Source organism: Scleropages formosus, chromosome 8 (genome assembly GCF_900964775.1).
Source record: "Scleropages formosus chromosome 8, fSclFor1.1, whole genome shotgun sequence".
NCBI classification, from domain to species: Eukaryota; Metazoa; Chordata; class Actinopteri; order Osteoglossiformes; family Osteoglossidae; genus Scleropages; species Scleropages formosus.
The window spans coordinates 14740178-14762142 of NC_041813.1; the positions used below are offsets into that span (position 1 = coordinate 14740178).

At 43.2% G+C, this 21965-nt stretch overlaps 1 protein-coding gene across 7 annotated transcripts in view; it reads left to right on the forward strand.

Annotated features, from left to right (window-relative positions):
* dctn1b (dynactin 1b) overlaps positions 1–21357 on the forward strand; it is an 88380-nt gene extending 67023 nt beyond the window's left edge. For 4 of the 7 annotated variants that reach the window (XM_018754737.2, XM_018754733.2, XM_018754736.2 and 1 more), the window contains 18 exons: positions 760–951; positions 1283–1399; positions 2185–2337; positions 2544–2704; positions 3786–3954; positions 4849–4917; positions 5221–5433; positions 7376–7537; positions 7866–7997; positions 8430–8558; positions 8833–8975; positions 9209–9375; positions 10799–10810; positions 11282–11412; positions 11643–11829; positions 12080–12153; positions 18043–18132; positions 18260–21357. In XM_018754737.2, coding sequence (XP_018610253.1) covers positions 760–951; positions 1283–1399; positions 2185–2337; positions 2544–2704; positions 3786–3954; positions 4849–4917; positions 5221–5433; positions 7376–7537; positions 7866–7997; positions 8430–8558; positions 8833–8975; positions 9209–9375; positions 10799–10810; positions 11282–11412; positions 11643–11829; positions 12080–12153; positions 18043–18132; positions 18260–18397 — 2439 coding nt within the window. In that variant the 3' untranslated portion in view covers positions 18398–21357. The remainder of the gene's footprint in view (positions 1–759; positions 952–1282; positions 1400–2184; positions 2338–2543; positions 2705–3785; positions 3955–4848; positions 4918–5220; positions 5434–7375; positions 7538–7865; positions 7998–8429; positions 8559–8832; positions 8976–9208; positions 9376–10798; positions 10811–11281; positions 11413–11642; positions 11830–12079; positions 12154–18042; positions 18133–18259) is intronic. The other 3 variants (XM_018754735.2, XM_018754740.2, XM_018754734.2) reach the window with 2 other exon arrangements.
* Positions 21358–21965: the final 608 nt, after the last annotated feature.

Below are 21965 nucleotides of genomic sequence, written 5' to 3' on the forward strand. Positions count from 1 at the left end.
TAGCAGCTGGTTCATTTGTGTTGCCAGGCGCTCATGGAGTGCAGTTGGCTTCTTTAGCCAGAAGGTGTGGGTCATGTCAGGGCCTGGTGCTGTCCAGTTCTTCATACTTGAGACTCTTTCTTGGATGTCTGCCACTGTGATGGTTACTGTATCCTGTTCAGGGAGGTTGCTGTGGTCTGCTCTTAGATCCACTAGCCACTGGGCTTCGTTGTTATGTGATGCCTCCTTCTTCCATATGTTTTTCCAGTATTGCTCAGTCTCCAACCTTGGTGGGTCCGCTCTCATGTTATTACCCTGCCGCTGAGAGTACACTTTGGATAGTTCTGTGGAGAGCATCTGGTTTATTCTTCTGTCCTCTATCTCTCTTGTGTACCTCTTCAGGCAGTTAGCCAAGGCTGTAACAATGTTGTGTATACACACACACACATATATATATATATATATATATATATATATATATATATATATATAAAAATAACTGACAAACCAAAAAAGGTGCTGTTGCTGATAAACTCTAGGCTTTACTGTAATAAACCTACAGACCTTGGTTTCATAGAACACCAGTATTTTCATATATGCACGTATATTTCATTTGAATATTCTGGAGGATTATACACAGATATAAATTAACTACCAAACATACAGATCCTGCACCTGACCTGCAGTATTTTGTGTGTCAATACCATTCCTTAATCTTCTGCAGAGTCTCCATCTTGTCCCTCAAGAACTAACCCTTGCCATATCATCTGCGTCCCTCAGGAAGCCATCAATGAGATGAATGACGAGCTGCAGGAAAATGCCCGAGAGACAGAGTTGGAGCTGCGTGAGCAGCTAGACCTTGGTGCAGCCCAGGTGCGCGAGGCAGAGAAGAGGGTGGAGGCAGCCCAGGAGACGGTAGCTGACTACCAACAGACCATTCAGAAGTACCGTGAGCTCACCGCACACTTGCAGGTGAGACACAGCTATGGAGGTAGACGGTTTATGATCTGCAGTTGTAAATATGAATTGTGGCTGGCCAGATTCCACTTCCAAAATTATTTATTCTGTTTTACTAGAAAATCACTATGTAAAGTTGGTCATAATGATATAATCATCATATTGAAAGCACACAGCACCAGCAGGTGTTGGTAGTAGGAGTTGTAAAGCTTTCCATCAGTGGCTTGAAAGACCTGAGAAACCACCAGTGTTACAAGTGATCAGAGGTACTTAGGGAGGGGCAGTCATTCAGGATTGTATATTGTAGTTCCTTTTTGTTTTACCATTCCTTTATCCCCCTTTGCAGGAGGTCAACAGGGATCTGATGAGCCAGCAGGAGGCCTCCGTGGAGCAGCAGCAGCAGCCTCCAGCTGAGATGTTTGACTTCAAGATCAAATTTGCAGAAACTAAGGCTTATGCCAAGGTGAGTCCTTCTTTGAACCATTATCCAAAATACACACACACACACACACACACACACATTTTCAGAACCGCTTGTCCCATATGGGGTCGCGGGGGAACCGGAGCCTACCCGGCAACACAGGGCGTAAGGCCGGAGGGGGAGGGGACACACCCAGGACGGGACGCCAGTCCGTCACAAGGCACCCCAAGCGGGACTCGAACCCCAGACCCACCAGACAGCAGGACTGTGGTCCAACCCACTGCGCCACCGCACCCCCTTATCCAAAATATCTGCAGATAATTCATCTTCTTAGTCCTCTCAATCTGAGAGTCTTGTCTCCTATATGGAGAAGTTCCTGGCCTTTGAACTGGGTATTTAAAGATGATCACTTAACATATTATAGTACACACACACTGGCTGGAACCGCTTGTCCCGAGCGGGGTCGCGGTGAACCGGAGCCTAACCTGGCAACACAGAGCGCAGGGCTGGAGGGAGAGGGGACACACCCAGGACAGGACCCCAGTCCATCACAAGGCACCCGAGGCAGGACTTGAACCCCAGGCCCACCAGAGAGCAGGACCTGACCAAGCCCACTGTGCCACCCCCCCACCCCCCCATAGTAGTTTATAGCAATTTATCAGGTAAACAGTTATGGCTTACTGTTATTAATATGTTTAATATGCATTTTAACATGTTTCATATCTGGCCAACAAGGTACGAAAACCTCTAGAACTCAGACTGGGGTGTCTTACCCTGCTGTCTGTGTCAGTCACTAAGTGGTATGTATGTCTCCTCTGTTATCCCAGGCCATTGAGATGGAGCTGAGGAAGGTGGAGGTGAACCAGGCCAACAGACATTTGTCTCTTCTTACCTCCTTCATGCCAGATTCCTTTTTACACCATGGTGGAGACCATGACTGCATCCTGGTGCTGTTGCTCATCCCTCGGCTTATCTGCAAGGTGGGGCCAAAAGCTTTATTTTACGGTTGGCTCCTCTTAACCCACTGATTCCGTTTCTGGATCTTAGCTGTATTTTCTCACTGAGGTGCTTATGACCCATAACAGAATTGCACTATGTCTACTTTCATTTATGTATTCTGTTTTCGTTATGCAGTGGTGTATCAAGGAACTGTTGCTCACATCAGCTGTTCTGTGTGTTTGGGCAGGCGGAGCTTATCAGCAAGCAGGCACAAGAGAAATTTGAGCTAAATGAGAGCTGCGTGAAGCGTGCTGGTCTGCGTGGGGCCGTGGGGGAACAGCTGAGCTTCGCTGCTGGCCTGATCTACTCTCTCAGCCTGCTGCAGGCCACGCTGCACAAATACGAGCAGTACGTTCACCTAGCCATCTGATCCTTATGTGTTCCCATAGCAGTTGCCTTTAAAGTTACCAGCCTGCTTATTCATTTTACTTCTCCTTTATTCTGCCTGTCAGAATTGGATAAACCACTGTTGCTCCATATAGTTAGTTCACAAATTAATAGTTCAAACCAAAATTCAGTTTCAGCACAGTTTAAAAATTACAGGGTCTCAACCATTGTGCTGTACTGAATGCAGTTTAAATAATTTTAATGAATTACACATCTTCTAAAAACTGCATGACTAATTAACTCTCTATTATTACAGAAAGTTTGTTTGCTTACATTTTTCTCCTTTTAGTATGTGACTAAAGTTAGAAGCAGTGATCTGTATTGTTAATTGCACTGAATAATGGCAAGTACTACTCAAACCAGTAGTGTTCTTGTTTCATTCAACAGAATTTTTTGCTAGTAATTAATCGTTACAAGGCAGGTTGAGCCTTTTATCAACAGCTGTCAAACAGTATTGCAAAACCAAAACAATGAAACTGCTAAGTGCCATAAAAGTTCATAAGGCAGCCCTGCTATTTGCTTCAAAGTTATATGGTGATTTGGCTGAAGTTCTGCTTGATTTGAATATCGAGGACTGTCGCAGCTAATAAAGTGAAATATTTTATTAATCGTGGTAGCTCACTTTCACCACATGGCTCACACAGGATTCTTTATGTATGTGTTTCTCCTAGGTACTTTGGACTACTTTAGAATGTGTGACTGTATATCTGTATATATCTGCATCTGTTTGTCTTTATGTAAGAGAATATGTTTTGTTAATATTATGGGGACATTTTGGAGGATGATGCCCCTAGAATGATAGGTAAACCAGAAAGACAAAATGTAAACCACATTATAAAAATCTTTAACTGTTTAGTGCAAATTTAATATGTTTTTGAGTTTTACACATGTGTGTTCCAGAGTTCTCATACAGTCCAGTGTAGCTGTTAATGGAATGTGGAAATATGACAGTATGTGTGTATGTCAGAGACCTGAACCACTGCAGCGTGAAGGTGTATAACAGTGTGGGCATGCATTCATAGAGATGACTGTGTGTTTCCAGAGCCCTGAACGAGTGCAGTGTGGAGGTGTATAAGAAGGTTGGCACACTGTACACAGAGATGAGCGTGCATGAGCGCTCTTTAGATTTCCTCATCGACTTACTGCACAAAGACCAGCTGGATGAAACTGTGAACGTGGAACTCCTCACCAAGGCAATCAAGTATTATCAGGTACGGAATGTAGACATAGAGCAATTACTGCAAGTAAAGTGCCTGCTCACGTTCCTTTGCATCATGTGATTATATGGAATTTGTCCAGTTAAATGGTGCATAAATTGGTAAATTTAATTTTCTTTAGATATTGCCTGTTATAACCATGTAAAGAGATGATGAAGCATACATTAAAATTGGCCTTATATATTAAAGTTGTGTGTGAAACAAAAGGTGTTACCATGGTTTATATTGAAATCTGGAGCACTGTGCTTTGAAAGAATTATTTTTTCCTGAGTTTCATCACTCATGGTTCACTCATGGATCAGTGTGCTTCATTAAGAAAAAAATGTTGTAGATATCTTGGACAGACAGGAAACACAGCAGCAATACTGGAACAACAACAGCACAGGAACTGGGTTAATGGTGGATCCATTTGTGGAACTGAATATTATACCCTGAAGCTGGCAAAGGTCCTCATGAAAAAACATTAACAGAAAAGGAAATCGAAAAATATGTACACTGAGTACAATCTACAAAGATCAATGCAAATGGTCTGTCACAATTACAGTGGCCACACCAGTTTTAAGTCTAAGGACATAAGCAGAGGGCAGAATTTTCTTGGAGGACTCTAAATGTGGTTGTGAAGAGTCAGCATTGATTGGGCCCCACTTAACAAAAATAGTGGAAGAAAAATTGATTTATGTAGTCAAATGCTATTCTTCCTTGTATTTTTGTTTTTGTGTGACCTAGAACTGCTTAAAAAGTAGTTTTATTAGTCAAGCCTATACAGGTTTTATTCTATTTGTCTGCAGATCCTTGATTTTTATGATTGCATTCAGTGCTGTATCTACTGGATATTTTCTTCAGCATTTGACTGAATCCAGTTATTGGCTATATGATGTTCTTCAACAGCACCTGTACAGCATCCACCTGGCAGATCAAGCAGAAGACTGCACCATGCAATTGGCTGACCACATCAGGGTATGAGCTGGCCCTCATCTTCAGAATTAGAATCAGAATGAGCTTTATTGCCAAGTATGTTCACACATACAAGGGATTTGTCTTGGTAACAGAAACTTCCACAGCACAGACAGAATGACAGTGACAAGACAGATGAGAAGATAGAATATGTGGATGAGGGATAAAAAATATAGAAAAATATGAAGTACCCAATATACAGGCAACCATATTCAGCAACCACAATTGTCCCATTTTTATATACGTGCTTATCTTACACACTGTGGGCGCTGCAGCATGGCTTAACAGGCCACTTATCTTCCCTAGTTTACCCAGAGTGCTTTGGACTGCATGGCAGTGGAGGTGGGCCGGCTTCGTTCATTCTTACACGCTGGCCAGGAGGGCACAGACCTCGCTGTTCTACTGAAGGACTTGGAAACCTCCTGCAGTGACATCCGACAGTTCTGCAAGAAGATTCGGCGTAGGATGCCGGGCACTGATGCACCAGGCATCCCAGCGGCCCTCACATTTGGACAGCAGGTGCAGCACTGAAACACTGATGTGCCAAATCTTGCAATTTTTAAAGATCAGCAGCTTATTCAAATGTCGTAAAAAGGGATTCCCATGTATCCAGTTGTTCAGCGAGGAGGTGGTGAAGAGTGGTAATTGAAAGTCTATCCTGTATTGATAAAGACCACTTATAGGTGGAAAACTTTAGCTGTGAAAAGAAAATGTCCGTTCAGCTTTTGCAGCATGTTTTTTCTTTTTAATTAGTTTTATGAACAGCCAAGGGTCATAGCAAAATACAGGCAGGGACAGTACACAAAGAAATTGCAGATATTTCCATGTATACAGGACGAGGTCTCAAGGTCATAGGTATGATCACGTAACAAGTTTTGTAACACTTTATAATAACTTCCAGAAAGGTGTCCAGACATTGTAGAATTCCTTTGTATTGCCATCCCAGCATTCATCCAGTTTTTGAAGTGCAAGAAATTTAATCATCCACATATTTACAGAAGGAACTTCAGGTGTGGACTATAGCAAAATTAAATGACATTCTGTCAGAGAGTTTCTCTGTTGGAAGAGGATGTTGCCAAAGCTGGCCTCTCTCCCCTTTACTATTCACACTTATGACTGAACCTTTGACAGAAGCCATTAGGATCAATTGAGACATATCAAATATTAGGGTAGGAGAAGTGGCCTGGTATATTTCTCTATATGCTGCTGATGTGTTGCTATATCTGAGTGATACTGAAACATCAGTCCCACCATTTTATTATGGTATACTTTTTGTTGTATTCCTGATCTTGAGCATCTTCTAGCTATTCACTAATGATGAAATAGATTAAAGAGGATCTGGCCAGGTAGACTTCTCTACCCATTTCAATATTTGGCTGAATTAATCTTATCAGGATGAATGTCTTACCTCATCTCTTATACATATTTCAAAACCTGCCCTGTAACTTGTCGAATGGGTTTCTTTTTAAAAAAAATATTACGCCTTGATTTCTAGATTTATTTGTAATAGTAAAAGACCCAGTGTTAAACTGTCCAAACTTTATGAACTGAAAGACAAGGGTTTTATCAGAGGATGAGATTTTATTATTTGGTTGCACAAATTAAACAAATGACTAGTTGTTTCTAGGCTAGACCAGACTCTTATGTGTTTACTTCATGTTATGCAAGAAGGCCTTTTATTTACAAGTTTCATAAGATCCCAACTTTACCTGAAAATTTTGTTGTTATTCACCACTCATTGTGTTAGGTGAAATGTTAACAGATACTCAGTGGACTGTCATTATGGTCTCCTGTAACTTTCAGCCCAGACTGGAAGAGGTACTGGATATATCATTTTATTTGAACATCAAACAGTATTGTTTAAACCACCTAAGAAATAATTCTGACTTATCCTATGCAGATTTCTACAAACGCCTATAAATTCTGACACTCTGAGGGAGATACTAGAACAGGGCCTTGACTTGTCTTTTACTGATTATGAATGGTCATTTATATTTGCTGAAATCTCTACCTGAACTTCCCTCAATATGCAGAAACAAAACTTCAAGCTCATTCACAGAATTTACCTCACTTCATTTTACCTTCATAGGATGTTCCTGGAGACATCTCAACTGCACCATATTCTTATGGAATTCAAATGACTTAATTGTCCTTTATAGTTTATTCTCTAACATAAGTCGATTTTTTTTTTTGCTAAGGTTTCCCTAAGTATTGTACCTGTGATATTCAGTTCTTGCCACCTGGATTAGTTATGTGCCTGACTAAATATCCAGGCACCTTTCCCCTTCTGAATCAGGCAAAAATGGTAAAGTTTTAACTGGAGTCTTCTATTTATTGTGTTCTAGATACCGGCAAGTGTGATAAGGCTTGGGCTTTCACCTGGCCTTCAGGAGTCTATAAAGAGTGTTTCCAAGGGGCTGGTGCCTGATCCTTTGGCTCACAGGGCAATGACATATTGCAGGTATCCGACACGCTGATGGATTGCCGGAAGCACCTGACCTGGGTGGTGGCTGTGCTGCAAGAGGTGGCAGCTACAGGAGCCCAGATGATCGCCCCAATGAGCGAACAGGAGGGCCTGTCTGCGCTCAAGTTGGAGGACTTGGCCTTTAAGGCTGGAGAGCAGGTACTCCTTTGTTCTCTGTAGTTTTCCACCAACCAGTTTAGTCCTTGTAAGCTTTAGAAGAATTGAGTAGTTTCTCATATCACTCTCATCTGTCTGCTTCAGTATTAAAATATGTCCTCCTGCTGCTACTGTGGCTGTTCCAAGCAAGTAAAGTTAGCAGTGTTGAAACTTTCATTTCTGAAGAGTCATCCATCAGACCCTAGTGTAGTGTTTTACTGAGTAATCAGACAGTAGCAGAGATGAAGCTGCAAGCAGGTGTTCCTCAAACCTCTGGACTTTACCATTACTGTGATTATTTCATACCTGTCCTCGCTCTTTGCTGTCCCAGATCTACGGCTCCCAGGGCATTAACCCACACGAGTGCTTGCGGCAGTCCTGTAGTGTGGTCATTACCACCATGAACAAGATGGCCACCGCCATGCAGGAGGGCGAATACGATGCCGAAAAGCCTCAGGCCAGGGTGAGCAAGAGCTGCAATGCAGTGTGCTGACTGTGGTAGAACTCTATTGAGCTATTAAATAGGGAAAGTATTGTTTAAAAAAAAAAAAAAAAAAGGTTAGTTCTTCAGATAAAATTTAGAAAAAGACTAGGTAAATTAATATGGATTATGTGTAAGTGTGTACTTACACATAATCTAAATTATGAACATTTGTTGTTGTGTAAGATGTGAAAAAATGTGGCCTCATAGTTGTCTTATGTTAGATGTGATATTGTGTAAAGGTGATTGAGACTTCAAGTACACACACACACACACACACACATTTTCAGAACCGCTTGTCCCACACGGGGCCGCGGGGAGCCGGAGCCCACAGACTTCAAGTAGTTCACTGTAAATGAGAATGTTACCTCATATATAAGTTCTTTACTTTCTTGCACTTTGTGTCTCCCACAGGCACCCCCACCTGTGGAGCTGAGGGCGGCTGCACTAAGGGCTGAGATAACAGATGCTGAGGGCCTAGGCCTCAAGCTGGAGGACAGGGAGACAGTCATTAAGGAACTCAAGAAGTCCCTCAAGATCAAGGTATGTCTAACAGTCCTTTACAAAATGAGAGCGCACATCCTACTATCCTCCACGCAGTAATTCAGGAACATCCAGATACATACAGTCTGCATATCCATTTTAGTGCTTCCATGTTTGATGTGTGTGCTCAAATGTTTTGGTACATTTAAACATATTTCATCTGATAATTTTAATATGCAGTTTGATAATATGCATTTCACTGAACAAGGCAGAACCAAATTTAGTGACACATAAACACTAACTGACACAGTGCTCTAATATACTCTCATCAAAGGGCGAGGAACTGAGTGAGGCTCATGTGCGGCTCAGTTTGCTAGAGAAGAAACTAGACAGCTCCTCCAAGGATGCAGATGAGCGTGTGGAGAAGATCCAAACCAAACTGGATGAGACCCAGACCCTGCTCAAGAAAAAGGAGAAGTACAAATCATTTCAAGAAGCCTCAGTAACACAAAACATACTTACGCTGCCAGTGTCTTGTATTGGTATTTCAACAATGCTGATATTATTGTCACTCCACTAAAATCATCTGTTTAGTGACAGAAGTTAGTCCAGTTTGTCTGAAGTCTTTTTGTAAGCTCATTTACACTCCTATCCTAAAAGATATTTGTTGATGATTAGAGTTGTAATAATGTGCTGTACCTCCTGCTCAGGGAGTTTGAAGAGACCATGGATGCCCTGCAGGCTGACATTGATCAGCTGGAAGCAGAGAAAGCAGAGTTGAAGCACATACTCAACAATCAGTCCAAGATAACCATCGAGGGGCTGAGGGGACCTGCAGCATCTGGCATTGCCTCCATAGTCACAGGTGTGGCAGGAGGTGAGTGCACCTTGCAGCCCCCTTGAAGACCATATCTGATCTCAGTTGGGATTTTCTATTGAATTTAATGGCTACATACAGTATAATCTAAACCAGGGGTTCTTAACCTTTACTCCGTGGGGGTTTGAGGATTGGCGTAAGGGGATCTGTGAAGAGAAGGCTTGGTTTGAAAGTAACATTGGCTAAACTAAATGGAAAATTAAATATAAGATATATTATTATGCTATTACTACCTGTCATGTAATTCTGTGTCGAGGTAACCCCCCACATGCCAGGACAGGCTTCTCAGCCATAATTAGTATATAAATCCTTCCTAAGAATCTGCTTTTAAGGTGAATTCTCATAACACAAACTTGTAATTGCTATTAATTGCCATGGAAGGAATCATGTGTTCCTGAGCAACAAAAGGTTCATCAATTTTTCCGCCAAACATGCAAAATTCCTGTGATATAGTTGAAACACAGAAATTTTAAGCCAAGTTCAGAATATCAGTGCTACTCTGGACACTTTTAAGTCCAGGCTGAAGACCAACCTGTTAGTCCAACCTTGCTTAAGTCCTTGACTTACAACAGGTTTCCGTTCCAAAGAGTAGGCTGATTTCGTAAGATGCAAATCGCTTTATACTATATTGTATGGTATAAGTCATTAGTATATGGAAGTGCTATGGGAACCTACCCAACTCTTCAAAAGTATAATATTTTTTCACTAATTTCAAGCATTATTCAGCTTTAAATAATACAAATATAGAATTATGATGATATAACTACAATACAATATTTTCATGGTGCATTTTTTTACTTTCAGTTCTAAATTTGTTTTCTTTGGTACCACCATAATACTCAAATTTTTCATGCTAGCCATTGTAAAAACCAGTAACTTCTATGGAATCACAAAAGAAATATAAATAAAATTTATTTATGTAAATGTATGTTATTTACATTTTATTTATGTCAATAAAATACTATTTTTGGTAATAAAATGACAGATAGACACACTGACTGGGTCAAGAAAAAATATGGTGCCTTGCAGCAGTGCAGCCAGCCGATGTTATCATACAGCGGAAATGTATTTTTTCTTAAGGCATTTCTCGTGAATGAGTCAAAGTCTTGAGTGAGTTGAAAGCTCATCGTGTAAATTTTAAGGTGTAAATGACGTGAGCTAGTGCAACTTCTCGTGATATGAACATTATGTGCAGGATGCCTGTATATTGAAGTCATCATACATCTAGTAGTTATTACACATATCTGACCTACAATAGATAAGGTATGTACAGTATTGCAAAGAAACTGACTGTAATCCTGTCACGCAGAATTTCTACTGTAACACTTGGACCATATCACTCTAAGCGACTCCTGCTATGTCCCTAACTGTCTGTGTCTCTGTATCCCTGTCTCTTCAACGCTGTTCCTACTTAACTCTGCAGATGAGCAGAAAGGTACTGTCAGCTGTTTGCTAACCTCCACCTGTGTCTGCTTGGCCTATGCATTTTGATGCCAAGTTCAACAAATCAGTATCACCCATCTGGGTTTTGCAGTACAAATAAACTCACGTTATTTTAATGTTCACTTTATTTTAAATTTGCATGCACTTAATATAGGTATTAAAACACTATGTGTTTTAATCCTCTGACAATATCTTGTGCATAAATTAAACTTTACTGTTTGTTCAGTAGTCCTGACTTGATAAAGCAAGAGCACATTTTTCATTCAGAAGATCCTAGTAATCCTGAACTTGCTGTTGACAGAAACAGTTGCTTTGCAGTCACATGTCCATAGAAAGAGCATGCTCATTGGCTGGCTGAGTCCTTATTGTTTAAGACCTGTACAGTCCTCTCCTGGTACTTCAAATTGAACAGTACACATTACATACAGGATCAGTTTGACACCAACTCTGCTGTCCCCCATAGGTAGCACTTTGCCTTGTATGAGTGGAGGCTCGGGACCCCTCCAGGTGGTGGACTCCCCTCTCCTCCTGCAACAGATTGAAGCACAGCACCTCAGCATCAAGCACTTAAAGAAAGAGAACAACCGTCTTAAGGTGTGACAGAGCCTGTCCCTGCAAGGCCATCAAGATGCGTGATACCTTTGTGCCATCTTTGTACTCTTAGGATCCGTTTGGCATTCTGGGAATGTGCCATTGATAGCTGGCTGATCCACAATATTTGAAAATGCAGAGAATGATTTAGGATAAAGTATGAAGAGTTCTAGCTGTGAGGTAAGTGCAGTGATTGGGAGTATCACATGACACGTTTTTGTTCCACCCTTCAGGCCGAGAAGATGAGTGCCCAGATGGCATCCCTGCCCCCATTAAATGTGTCCAAACTTCCTGCCAAGGATGGCTCTCGCCCCGAGGTGCTCTCTAGTGCCCTGTACCGCAAGACAGACCAGCTGCTGGAGACTCTGCTTCAAATGAGTACCAACGTAAAGGTAGTGGACATCACCGGGAAGTCACCAGGTCAGTATGATCCTCTTGTCCCTCATGCTGCTATTACTACCACTGCTGCCAAAGCAACATCAGTGTCACATTCCACAGCATCATTACATATTATTATTATTGTCATTATCATTTACAGTATTTGTCAGCCTGTGTAAATAAGATCAGCATGTATACTGTAGCCTTATTTCACAGGTTGCTGGATGTTAGTGAAGGGTATTGTCGCTGTTAGTCAGGAGTCACCCTGGCACTGGTCTCTTCTATCCCACAGTGAGCCCCAGTGCCCAGCTGCTGGAACAGACTGCTCGACTACAGTCACTAAGCGAGACTTTGGAGAGGCTGAAGGTATTCACAGCACCTCGGATAAGAAGACCACATGTCTACTAGGGCTGACAGTTACAGATATTTGAATATGACTGTCTGTCTTTCTGATGTCTTTGTCCAAGGGTACAGGGACAGCTTTGCAAAAAGCTGTGTATTATTTGAATATTATACACACACACATTTTCTGAACCACTTGTCCCATACGGGGTCGCGGGGAACCGGAGCCTACCTAGCAACACAGGGCGTAAGGCCGGAGGGGGAGGGGACACACCCAGGACGGGACGCCAGTCCGTCGCAAGGCACCCCAAGCAGGACTCGAACGCCAGACCCACATAGAGCGGGACCCGGTCCAACCCACTGCGCCACCACGCGCTCCCCCCCTTGAATATTATAATTTAATGTAATTTTTATAAATTTTATAATTGAAAAGTATTTTATGCAGTAGTTACAAATTAATTCCTTATTGAAAGCCACATGTCCTTTTGCAGGGTCATGGTAGTTCAGAGCCTATGCAGAAAGCAATTACATATTCACTCACACCCAGTTTAAAATATTTATTTTAAATTCATTTTAAATTTTGTGATTTTTACTTTACCATTATGTTTAGATTAACAACGTTATATCTAGGGTTACATGTTGACACAGAAGGTAGTGCTGGTGACTCACAGCTCCTGGGCTATGGGTTTGAATCCTACCCAGTCTGTGTGTTCTCACTATGTGTGCATGGGATTCCTCCAGATGCTCTGGATTTCCTCCATGTGCTTTCCTCCCACAGTTCAAAGACATAAGTTATCACTGATTTGGTGACCCTAAGCATCCCTAAGGCTGTGTGTGTGTGTGATTGCCCTGAAATGTCTTACATGCTATGCTTCAGGGATAGGGTCTGAACCACCATGACCCTGCACTGGACAAGCAATTATATAAAATGGACTGGACAGTTGGATGTTATATTCAGCATAAACAGTGCAGTCCAGAATGAACATATAATGAATACTGAAGTAATAGTACAACAAAAGTAAATGTAGCATATTACGTGGTGAATTGGTCGTTAGGATTAGGTAATGATAAATTTAAAAGATTTCTTTACACTTGTTCACACCTCAAAGAAGCAATGCACTTGGAAAGCACTAATAGCTTTTGTCTCCTCTACAGGAGGTCCTTTTGGACATGGGCAATATTCAGATGCAGGTATATAGTAGGCAGGGGGGTGCGGTGGCGCGGTGGCGCGGTGGCGCAGTGGGTCGGACCAGGTCCTGCTCTCCAATGAGTCTGGGGTTCGAATCCCGCTTCGGGTGCCTTGTGACGGACGGATAAATAATATGATAGAAACTAGAGCAACATATCCAGAGGTTGGAGACAATCTAGTACAACATGATGCTGCGCCAGGTTGTTCTACAATGAATGTCCGAAGATTTTGTGCGTGGCACAACATTGTAAGAAGAGGACACTCTCTTGCCGCTTTTGAAAAGCACCTATTGATCTATAATAACTTATGAATAACTCAGAGCGAAGCCAGCATGTTTGATGAAGCCACTGCTGGATTATGTGCAGTTTCAATTCGGTACATGCGGGTTGTCCAAGAATACCACAAAATGAAATAACTCAAAGTCAAAAAACAACATGGCAAGAAACTATAAATGAGGCATATTTAAAATATGTGAAATAGGGCCATGTGGGCCCACCACCTGCAAGGTCCAGCATGAGGGTCCGGTGCAATGTATACCTGGCGGCGGGAGGGGGCGGGGTGGCGAATGGTATCACGGCCCCTCGCAACGAAAACTGGCTCTTGCTACGTGGAATGTCACCTTACTTGGGGGGAAGGAGCCAGAACTGGTGCGGGAGGTTGAGAAATACCAACTAGATATAGTTGGGCTCACCTCCACTCACAGTGTTGGCTCTGGAACCAAACTCCTCGATGAGGGGTGGTCCCTCTCCTACTCAGGAGTTGCACGAGGTGAGAGGCACCGGGCGGGTGTGGGGATACTCACAAGTCCTCGGCTGGCTGCCATACAGTTGGAGTTTGCCCCCGGTGGATGAGAGGGGCTCCTCAGTGCGACTTAGGGTTGCAGAGAGGAAAACTTTGACTGTTGTGTGTGCTTATGCACCAAACGGCAGTTCGGAGTATTCAGCCTTCTTGGAGAAGGTGGGAGGGGTTCTGGACAGGGCCCCACCTACAGACTCCATAGTCCTGCTGGGGGACTTCAATGCTCACGTTGGCAATGACTGGAAAATCTGGCGGGGGTGATTGGGAAGAACGGCCTGCCCGATCTGAACCCAAATGGTGAAATGTTATTGTACTTCTGTGCTGGTCATGGTTTGTCCATAACAAACACCATGTTCGAACACAAGGATGCTCATAAGTGTACTTGGTACCAGAGCTCCTTGGGCCAAAGGTCAATGATCGACTTTGTAGTTGTTTCTTCTGACTTGAGGCCACATGTTTTGGACACTCGGGTGAAGAGAGGTGCTGAGCTGTCAACTGATCACCATCTGGTGGTGAGTTGGATCAGGTGGCGGGGAAAACTGATGGACAGACCCGGTAGGCCCAGACGTTTAATGAGGGTGTGCTGGGAACGACTGTCAGAGGACCTTGTCCGGAATGGTTTTAACTCGCACCTCCGGGAGAGCTTCTCCCATGTCCCGGAGGAGGTAGGGGACATGGAGTCTGAATGGACCCTGTTCAAAACCTCCATTGTGGAAGCAGCCAGGCACAGCTGTGGCCAAAAGCTTGTTGGCGCCAGCCAGGGCGGCAACCCGAGAACCCGCTTTTGGACACTGGTGGTGAGGGAAGCCGTCAAGCTGAAGAAGGAGGCCTTTAGGGCCTGGTTGGCTCTGGGGACTCCTGACTCAGCAGACAGGTACCGGCAGGCGAAAAAGGCAGCAGCGGCTGCGGTTGCAGAAGCAAAATCCCGGGCATGGGAGGAGTTTGGAGAGGCCATGGAAAACGACTATCGGTCGGCTTCAAAGAGGTTCTGGAGAACCATACGGCAGCTCAGAAGGGGTCGGAGGAGTTTCGCTCAGGCTGTGTTTAGCAGGAGTGGAGAAACTCTGACCTCTGATGAGGACATTGTCGGGAGGTGGAAGGAGCACTTTGAAGAACTCTTAAACCCGAGTGATATGCCTCCCTTACAGGAGTCAGGGCCAGAGGCTTTTGGGCTGTCAGAGTCCATTTCCCTGGTAGAAGTCACTGAGGTAGTTGGTAAGATCCACAGCGGCAAAGCACCGGGGGTGGATGAGATAAGCCCGGAAATGCTTAAGGCCCTGGATGTTGCAGGGCTGTCATGGTTGACACGCCTCTGCAATGTTGCATGGACCTCAGGGACAGTGCCCTTGGATTGGCAAACTGGGGTGGTGGTCCCTATCTTTAAGAAAGGGGACCGGAGAGTGTGTGCTAACTATCGGGGCATCACACTCCTCAGCCTCCCTGGGAAAGTCTATGCTGGGGTGCTGAAGAGGAGGCTCCGGCCGATAGTTGAACCTCAGATTGAAGAGGAACAATGCGGATTCCGCCCTGGCCGTGGAACAGTGGACCAGCTTTTTACCCTCTCGCAGATCATTGAAGGGGCATGGGAATTTGCTAATCCAGTCTACATGTGTTTTCTGGACTTGGAGAAGGCCTATGACCGTGTTCCCTGGGAAATTCTGTGGGAGGTGCTTCAGGAGTATGGGGTACCGGGGCCACTACTGCGGGCCATTCGGTCCTTGTACATATGGAGCGAAAGCTGTGTCCGCATACTCGGCATTAAGTCAGGCCTGTTCAGGGTGGGGAATAGGGGGGCACGGTGGCGCAGTGGGTTGGACCGGGTCCTGTTTTCCGGTGGGTCTGGGGTTCAAGTCCCTCTGGGGTGCCTTGCGGCGGACTGTCATCCCGTCCTGGGTGTGTCCCCTCCCCCTCCGGCCTTACGCCCTGTGTTGCCGGGTTAGGCTCTGGTTCCCCGCGACCCCGTATGGGACAAGCGGTTCAGAAAATGTGTGTGTGTGTGTGTATAGTAGGACAGGACAAAACTTTATTAATCCCTGCAGGGAAATTCACACACAGCAGCTCAACATGACATAATAGCAGACTTGACACATTACAACAGTGTGCAGTTATACTGACAAAAAGAAATAAGGAAAAACACAAATAATGGAAAAAAAGACAGAATGAACATTTACTAGGTACGGTTATACGAGAACAAAAGTAAAATACAGGTATCCCTGTTATGCAGGCCTAATTTGTTCCTGAAAAGTCTGTAAACTGGGAAGTTACATTTATGGATTTAGCAGATGTTTTTTTCCAAAGCAACTTCCAACAAACTCTGTGTTATAAGCCCATACCTTATTTACCAAGGTGACATACAATGCTAGTATTATACACTACTTACAATGGGTCACTCATCCATACATCAGTGGAACACACACCATGGGTGAATCTGAACAGCATGTCTTTGGACTGTGGGAGGAAACCGGAGCACCCAGAGAAAACCCACGCAGACACAGGTAGAACATGGAAACTCCACACAGACCGAACGGGGATAGAACCCACATTTTCTCACACCACCCAGGCGCTGTAAGACAGTAGCACTACTCACTGTGCCACTGTGCTGCCCTTTTAAAGTTCTTTCCCGTTAGTTTTTAAATGGGGTAAAAATTATGCATTACTAAATTAGGTACATATAGACATACGAAAGACACATACACTTACATTTCCATTTATTCATTTAGCAGACTTTTCTCCAAAGCTGTGTGCATCTCGGGGAACAATACTAAATTTGCATTATATCAACAGATGGAGAGATTTGGATACAGACACATGATTCTTACATGTCATTGTACAGTCAGTTTGCCACATACCACAACATGAAACAATGTACAAAATTAAACTATTAAAAATTAGAAAACATAAACATACACATTTATTGAGCTCTTTCAAGATCAGCAGAGGAAAAACAAAGTTTTTTTTTTTTTTTTTAAATTTTTGAAAAGTCTGTTCCTGATTGGTTCATGATTTCCTCATCAGGGAAAAGTCTGCCAAAAAATCCAGGCAAAAAAGTGCCTAATTCTGGGAGCAATCAGTCTGAATGTGGGCTTTTATACCAAAAATCTTTAAACCGGGAGTTTGTACACCAGGGTATATTTGTAGATTAGACTCAAGATAACTCAAGATACCTGATTTAGCTCCCTGCATTACTGTGTTGAGCAGCGAACTGACCCTTGTCTGGTATTATGTAGGCTGATGGCTGTTGGTAAGAAGGCCTGTTTGAACTATTACCGAACAATCCAGTACCAGTTTTGGGAGCAGGGTCAGGGTATGGAGAGTTTAGGGTTTTCCCATGTTAGCGCCCCAAAAACATATGAGGAAACCCAGGGCAAACCACTTCAGCTCAAGGGCACATCCATTATCTTCATATATAACATAGGAACGTCTAATCAGCTCTGAGGAGCAGTGAAAGCATTTGGTCCTGTATATGTCACCGAGTCTTACTCTAGCGGTGGCATGGTGGCACAGTTAGTAGTGCTGCTGTCTAAGTGTCTTGGTGGTGTGAGAGGACATGGGTTCAATCCCCACTTAGTTTGTGTGGAGTTTGCATGTTCTCCCCATGTCTGTGTGGGTTTCCTCCAGGTGCTCTAGTTTCCTCCCAAAGACATGCTGTTCAGGTTCACCCATAGTGTGTGAGTGACAGAGAGTGTGTTTCACTGATGTATGGATGAGTGACCCATTGTAAGTAGTGCATCTAGCAGTGTAAGTCACCTTGGTGAATAAGGTGTGTGGGCTGATAACACTACATAGAGTTCATTGGAAGTCACTTTGGAGAAAAGTGTCTGCTAAATAAGTAAATGTAGAGGCCCATTTTGGTTATTGCGCTGGAAACAGGCTGAACTGTCACCCTGACCTTTAACTCAGACCTGCTCTGTCACCACTTCTCCCAGGATGAAGTTGCAGAGCATGTTGTATCCCAGAGACCTGGAGCCCGTGTTCCTTCTGCCTTTGCAACTTTTCCCTCTACCTCATTCGTCAAGGTAAGGCAAGGGGCAGGAGTGAGCCCAGCAAGCTAATGAGGATAGCCTTCTTCTGAAACAGACAGACTGTGGCATGGCAATCATACAGACTCAGATCTTCTCTCTTTCTCACATCATCTTTCCACAGGCAAAAGAGGAAAGGAAGGGAGACACAGTGTTGGTGGGGAAAGTGATGGTGCCTTGCTCTCGTGGCCAGGAGCAAGTCCATCGTCTCGTCCTGTCACAGCCCCAGCTTCACAGAATTCACCGCCTCCTGCTGGCCTAGGCCCCTTCTGTCTGTCTATGTGAGTGAGAGATGATTCTCCTTAGAAATACTCTGCAGCTGCCAATTTTCATCACAGATTTGCAGACTTCTGAAACATCACTGAGATGACATGAAAGGTGGAATCTAGGCATGGATTATTATCTTGGAAGAAGCGCTAAGATTTTATTTCGTTTCTCCCCTCAGGTTTAGTGTGGACTCTTAGATTGTTGAGGGAAGCAACCCTGCCCTTCTTCCACAGTGTAACCAGTTATTCTTTATTATTGCATATAGAGAACATTAAATTAAACCACATTATTGCAAACAAAATAATTACCAGTTTGAAATGGTATTGGTATATGGTAATGCAAATGTGTAAATTCAGTGTTTAAAATTCAAAGGCTACATTATACAAATAAGTTATTTTAATTATCATATCAAAGTAATTTAGTCCTCCATTCCTTAATGTAACTTGAGTGCTTAAGAGGGATATGGAAAACATGCCATATCTGTAGTTTTAGGGAGTGCGATATCTGCTGACAAAAGTCTCAAGTTCCTATTTTGAAAACAGCTGACTGAAGGGATTTTATGAAATTTGGATGAAGTGTGTAATGTACTTACAGTGTGTTTATTGAATGTAGAATTAACATGTATTACTTAACATGTATTTAGTTAAAAAATATTTATTGTAACCAGAAGTCAACACACAAACTTTGTTCTTCATGTTTGCCAGTATTTTGTCTGAGCTCTGTATGCAGTTAGTTGAGGTTTAAGTGGCTGATGTGGCCGCTTAAATTTTATATTTAATCTTTTACATTTGCTGTCAAAAGTGTAATGTACAAGATGGAGAAGTACAGGTGATTTTTGGAGGTAGGGGATGCTTTTAAAACCTCATCGACAGTGAACACTGTGCAGTACTGATGACCACTACCACAAGTCTGTTCCCAATACAGGATTCTCTGGCATAACAAGCATAATTTGTTCCTGAAGGTCTGGTTGTAAAAAGAATTATTTCTTACAATTAATTTAAATAGGAAATGCAAATAATACCTTATTGAGCCACAATAGGTTCACCCATGTAAACATGATAAATTTTTGCCTTCTCTTGGAGAGTAAGTCTAATTCAAAATCAAGTCCAGAATATCACAGCTGCTCTGGATACCTTTAAATTCTTGAATGCACAGGGTCAGCAGCACAGCAATGTAACACACACATACATTCACACACAATTGGGCAATGCAGTCACGATGTCTTAAGAGTGTGGGGGACCCAGAGGAAACCCACATTATGTTAAGTGTATGGTACATAATACTGACAAAACAGCTGAACATGCACAGGTGAACAGCCATACACTATTACAGAGTAATTAATGAAGGGAAACTATCCTGTCATTTTGTGTTATTATAACTAAGGTTAACTGCTGAAGTAATTGTGTCCATTTTAATGGAGTTTGGTGATTCCTCCCCCCACACCACCATAAATGTGTCATTTCTGGGGCTTAGGGATACATGAGAAGTACAATTGAAACTAATGGTAATTACATGGCTCTGCAAGTTATGAGAATTCACCTTACAGAGGGTTTTTCAGGAATGCATTACCTGTGGAAGGTGAGGGAAGACTGTACAGCTTAATACCTTAATTTATTCAGGGGTGAGGTTTTGTTAAAACATGATGAAGCTGTAACAAACTAAAAAAAATGCTGTAAGACTTTATTCTGTTTTCATCGACAGCTCATACAATGCAGGGTCTTAGTGTTAATCTGTACTAGAAACTCATACATGGAACCCTGTTGACAGGACACTAGTCAGTTGTGGAACTCTTATTATCTTTTATTAACTTAAAGCAGTACTGACTGTGCATCTCATTTTGGAGTGAGGGCATAATAAAAAATGGCCACGACGAAGTACGTACCTCTAGTTTACATTATGTACTGGGTTTTTTCTGTCAAAGTCTTGGTTACAGTCCTGAATTAAGTTTTTCTGCACGGCCGTGACGCTGCACCTCCCCCCCAAATAAACAAATAAACTGGGAAACATCCATGTCTTCAAAAATTTGTAACTCATGTTTGTAATATGAGGTACACTAAGTGTGCCAACCAAGCATTCACAACCAGGCCACGCTGCCAGTTAACTGTGGACAGTAACTGTAGCCTACCAGCTATGGTTGAAATGGCAAAGGAGGTAGACCTCTTCAGCTCTGGTCAGCAGTCTGCCTAGGAGAGGGAAACTCCGACATAAAACCTACGGCCTGAGAACCTCATCATCACCGTCCTAGCGTGCTAGACCATGGCAGATGAACCTTGGGCTTAAAGGATGGGATCCGTTCCCTGCACACTTCATTCTATCTAAAAGCTCCTTTGCGCAGGCTTTAGGATACATCCATGGCAAAAAGTGAGAACCCTATTCCCTCAGCACCAACCACAAACTAGTCCCTTCCATGCAGCCGCTGTGGCAGACTCTACCTGTCTCGCATTGGCCTCATCAGCCACCAGCGTTGGCAGCAGCAGACATGGATCTTATCCTTCCTAATCTTTGTTCGTGAAGTCAAGCCAAGAAGAAGACGACTAAATGTACCATTTTCTTGTTAATTAATTTAGCTTATGGTTTTCGCCAAAGCAAGTTAAATAAGGCTACTTGCAATTATTTAGTTATATATTCACCAAGGTCATTTTTAGTAAATCAGTTGATACCCCAAAAGTATAAAGGATGTGATTAAGGGTACTTCAGATGGACAGGGGGATCTTTGAGTGATTACAGAAATAAACTATAAACATGTAACTGTTAAAGCTCAATTATTTGAATTATTTTGACATACCAGTTACAGGCAGAAGGGCTGGGAATGTGTGAAAGTTGTGCTTTCACACATTCCTGCTATTTACAGAAGGTGGATAGATAGGTGGGGAGCATCTAGGAAGTGGACTATCTTTGGCAAGAACTTGTCTCCTTTTTGGGGGCGCGGTGGCGCAGTGGCGCAGTGGGTTGGACCGGGTCCTGCTCTCTAGTGGGTCTGGGGTTCGAGTCCCGCTTGGGGTGCCTCGCGACAGACTGGCGTCCCCTTCTGGGTGTGTCCCCTCCCCCTCCAGCCTTACGCCCTGTGTTGCCAGGTAGGCTCCGGTTCCCCGCGACCCCATATGGGACAAGCGGTTCTGAAAATGTGTGTGTGTCTCCTTTTCAGAATCGCAGACCCACTGACTTTTCAGGAAAGGTTCAACAAAAGGGTGGTCTTTTGACCTTCTACAGCCACTCGCACCACAATCATATAAACATCTTTAATAACGTGAATACCCTTACGTTTGCATAAATAAAGACAGATTAGTTCAGATTAAGGTAATCTAGTGTTAAACATTTGCAATGCTTCACAGCAGTTCTAACAGTAGTGTTCTTGCACTTTGCAGAGTGACGCAGAAAATGTTCTTGGGAATTATTGATTTTTATGATTAACATTCATGAACAGGGTAGCTGGTAGCATAGTGGTTGTAGCAGCTGCCTTTGGACCCAAAGGCTGCAAGTTTGAGTATCACCTCCAGCTGCTATACCTCTGAGCAAGGTACTTACCCTAAATTGCTCCATTAAAAGTTATCTAGCTGTATGAA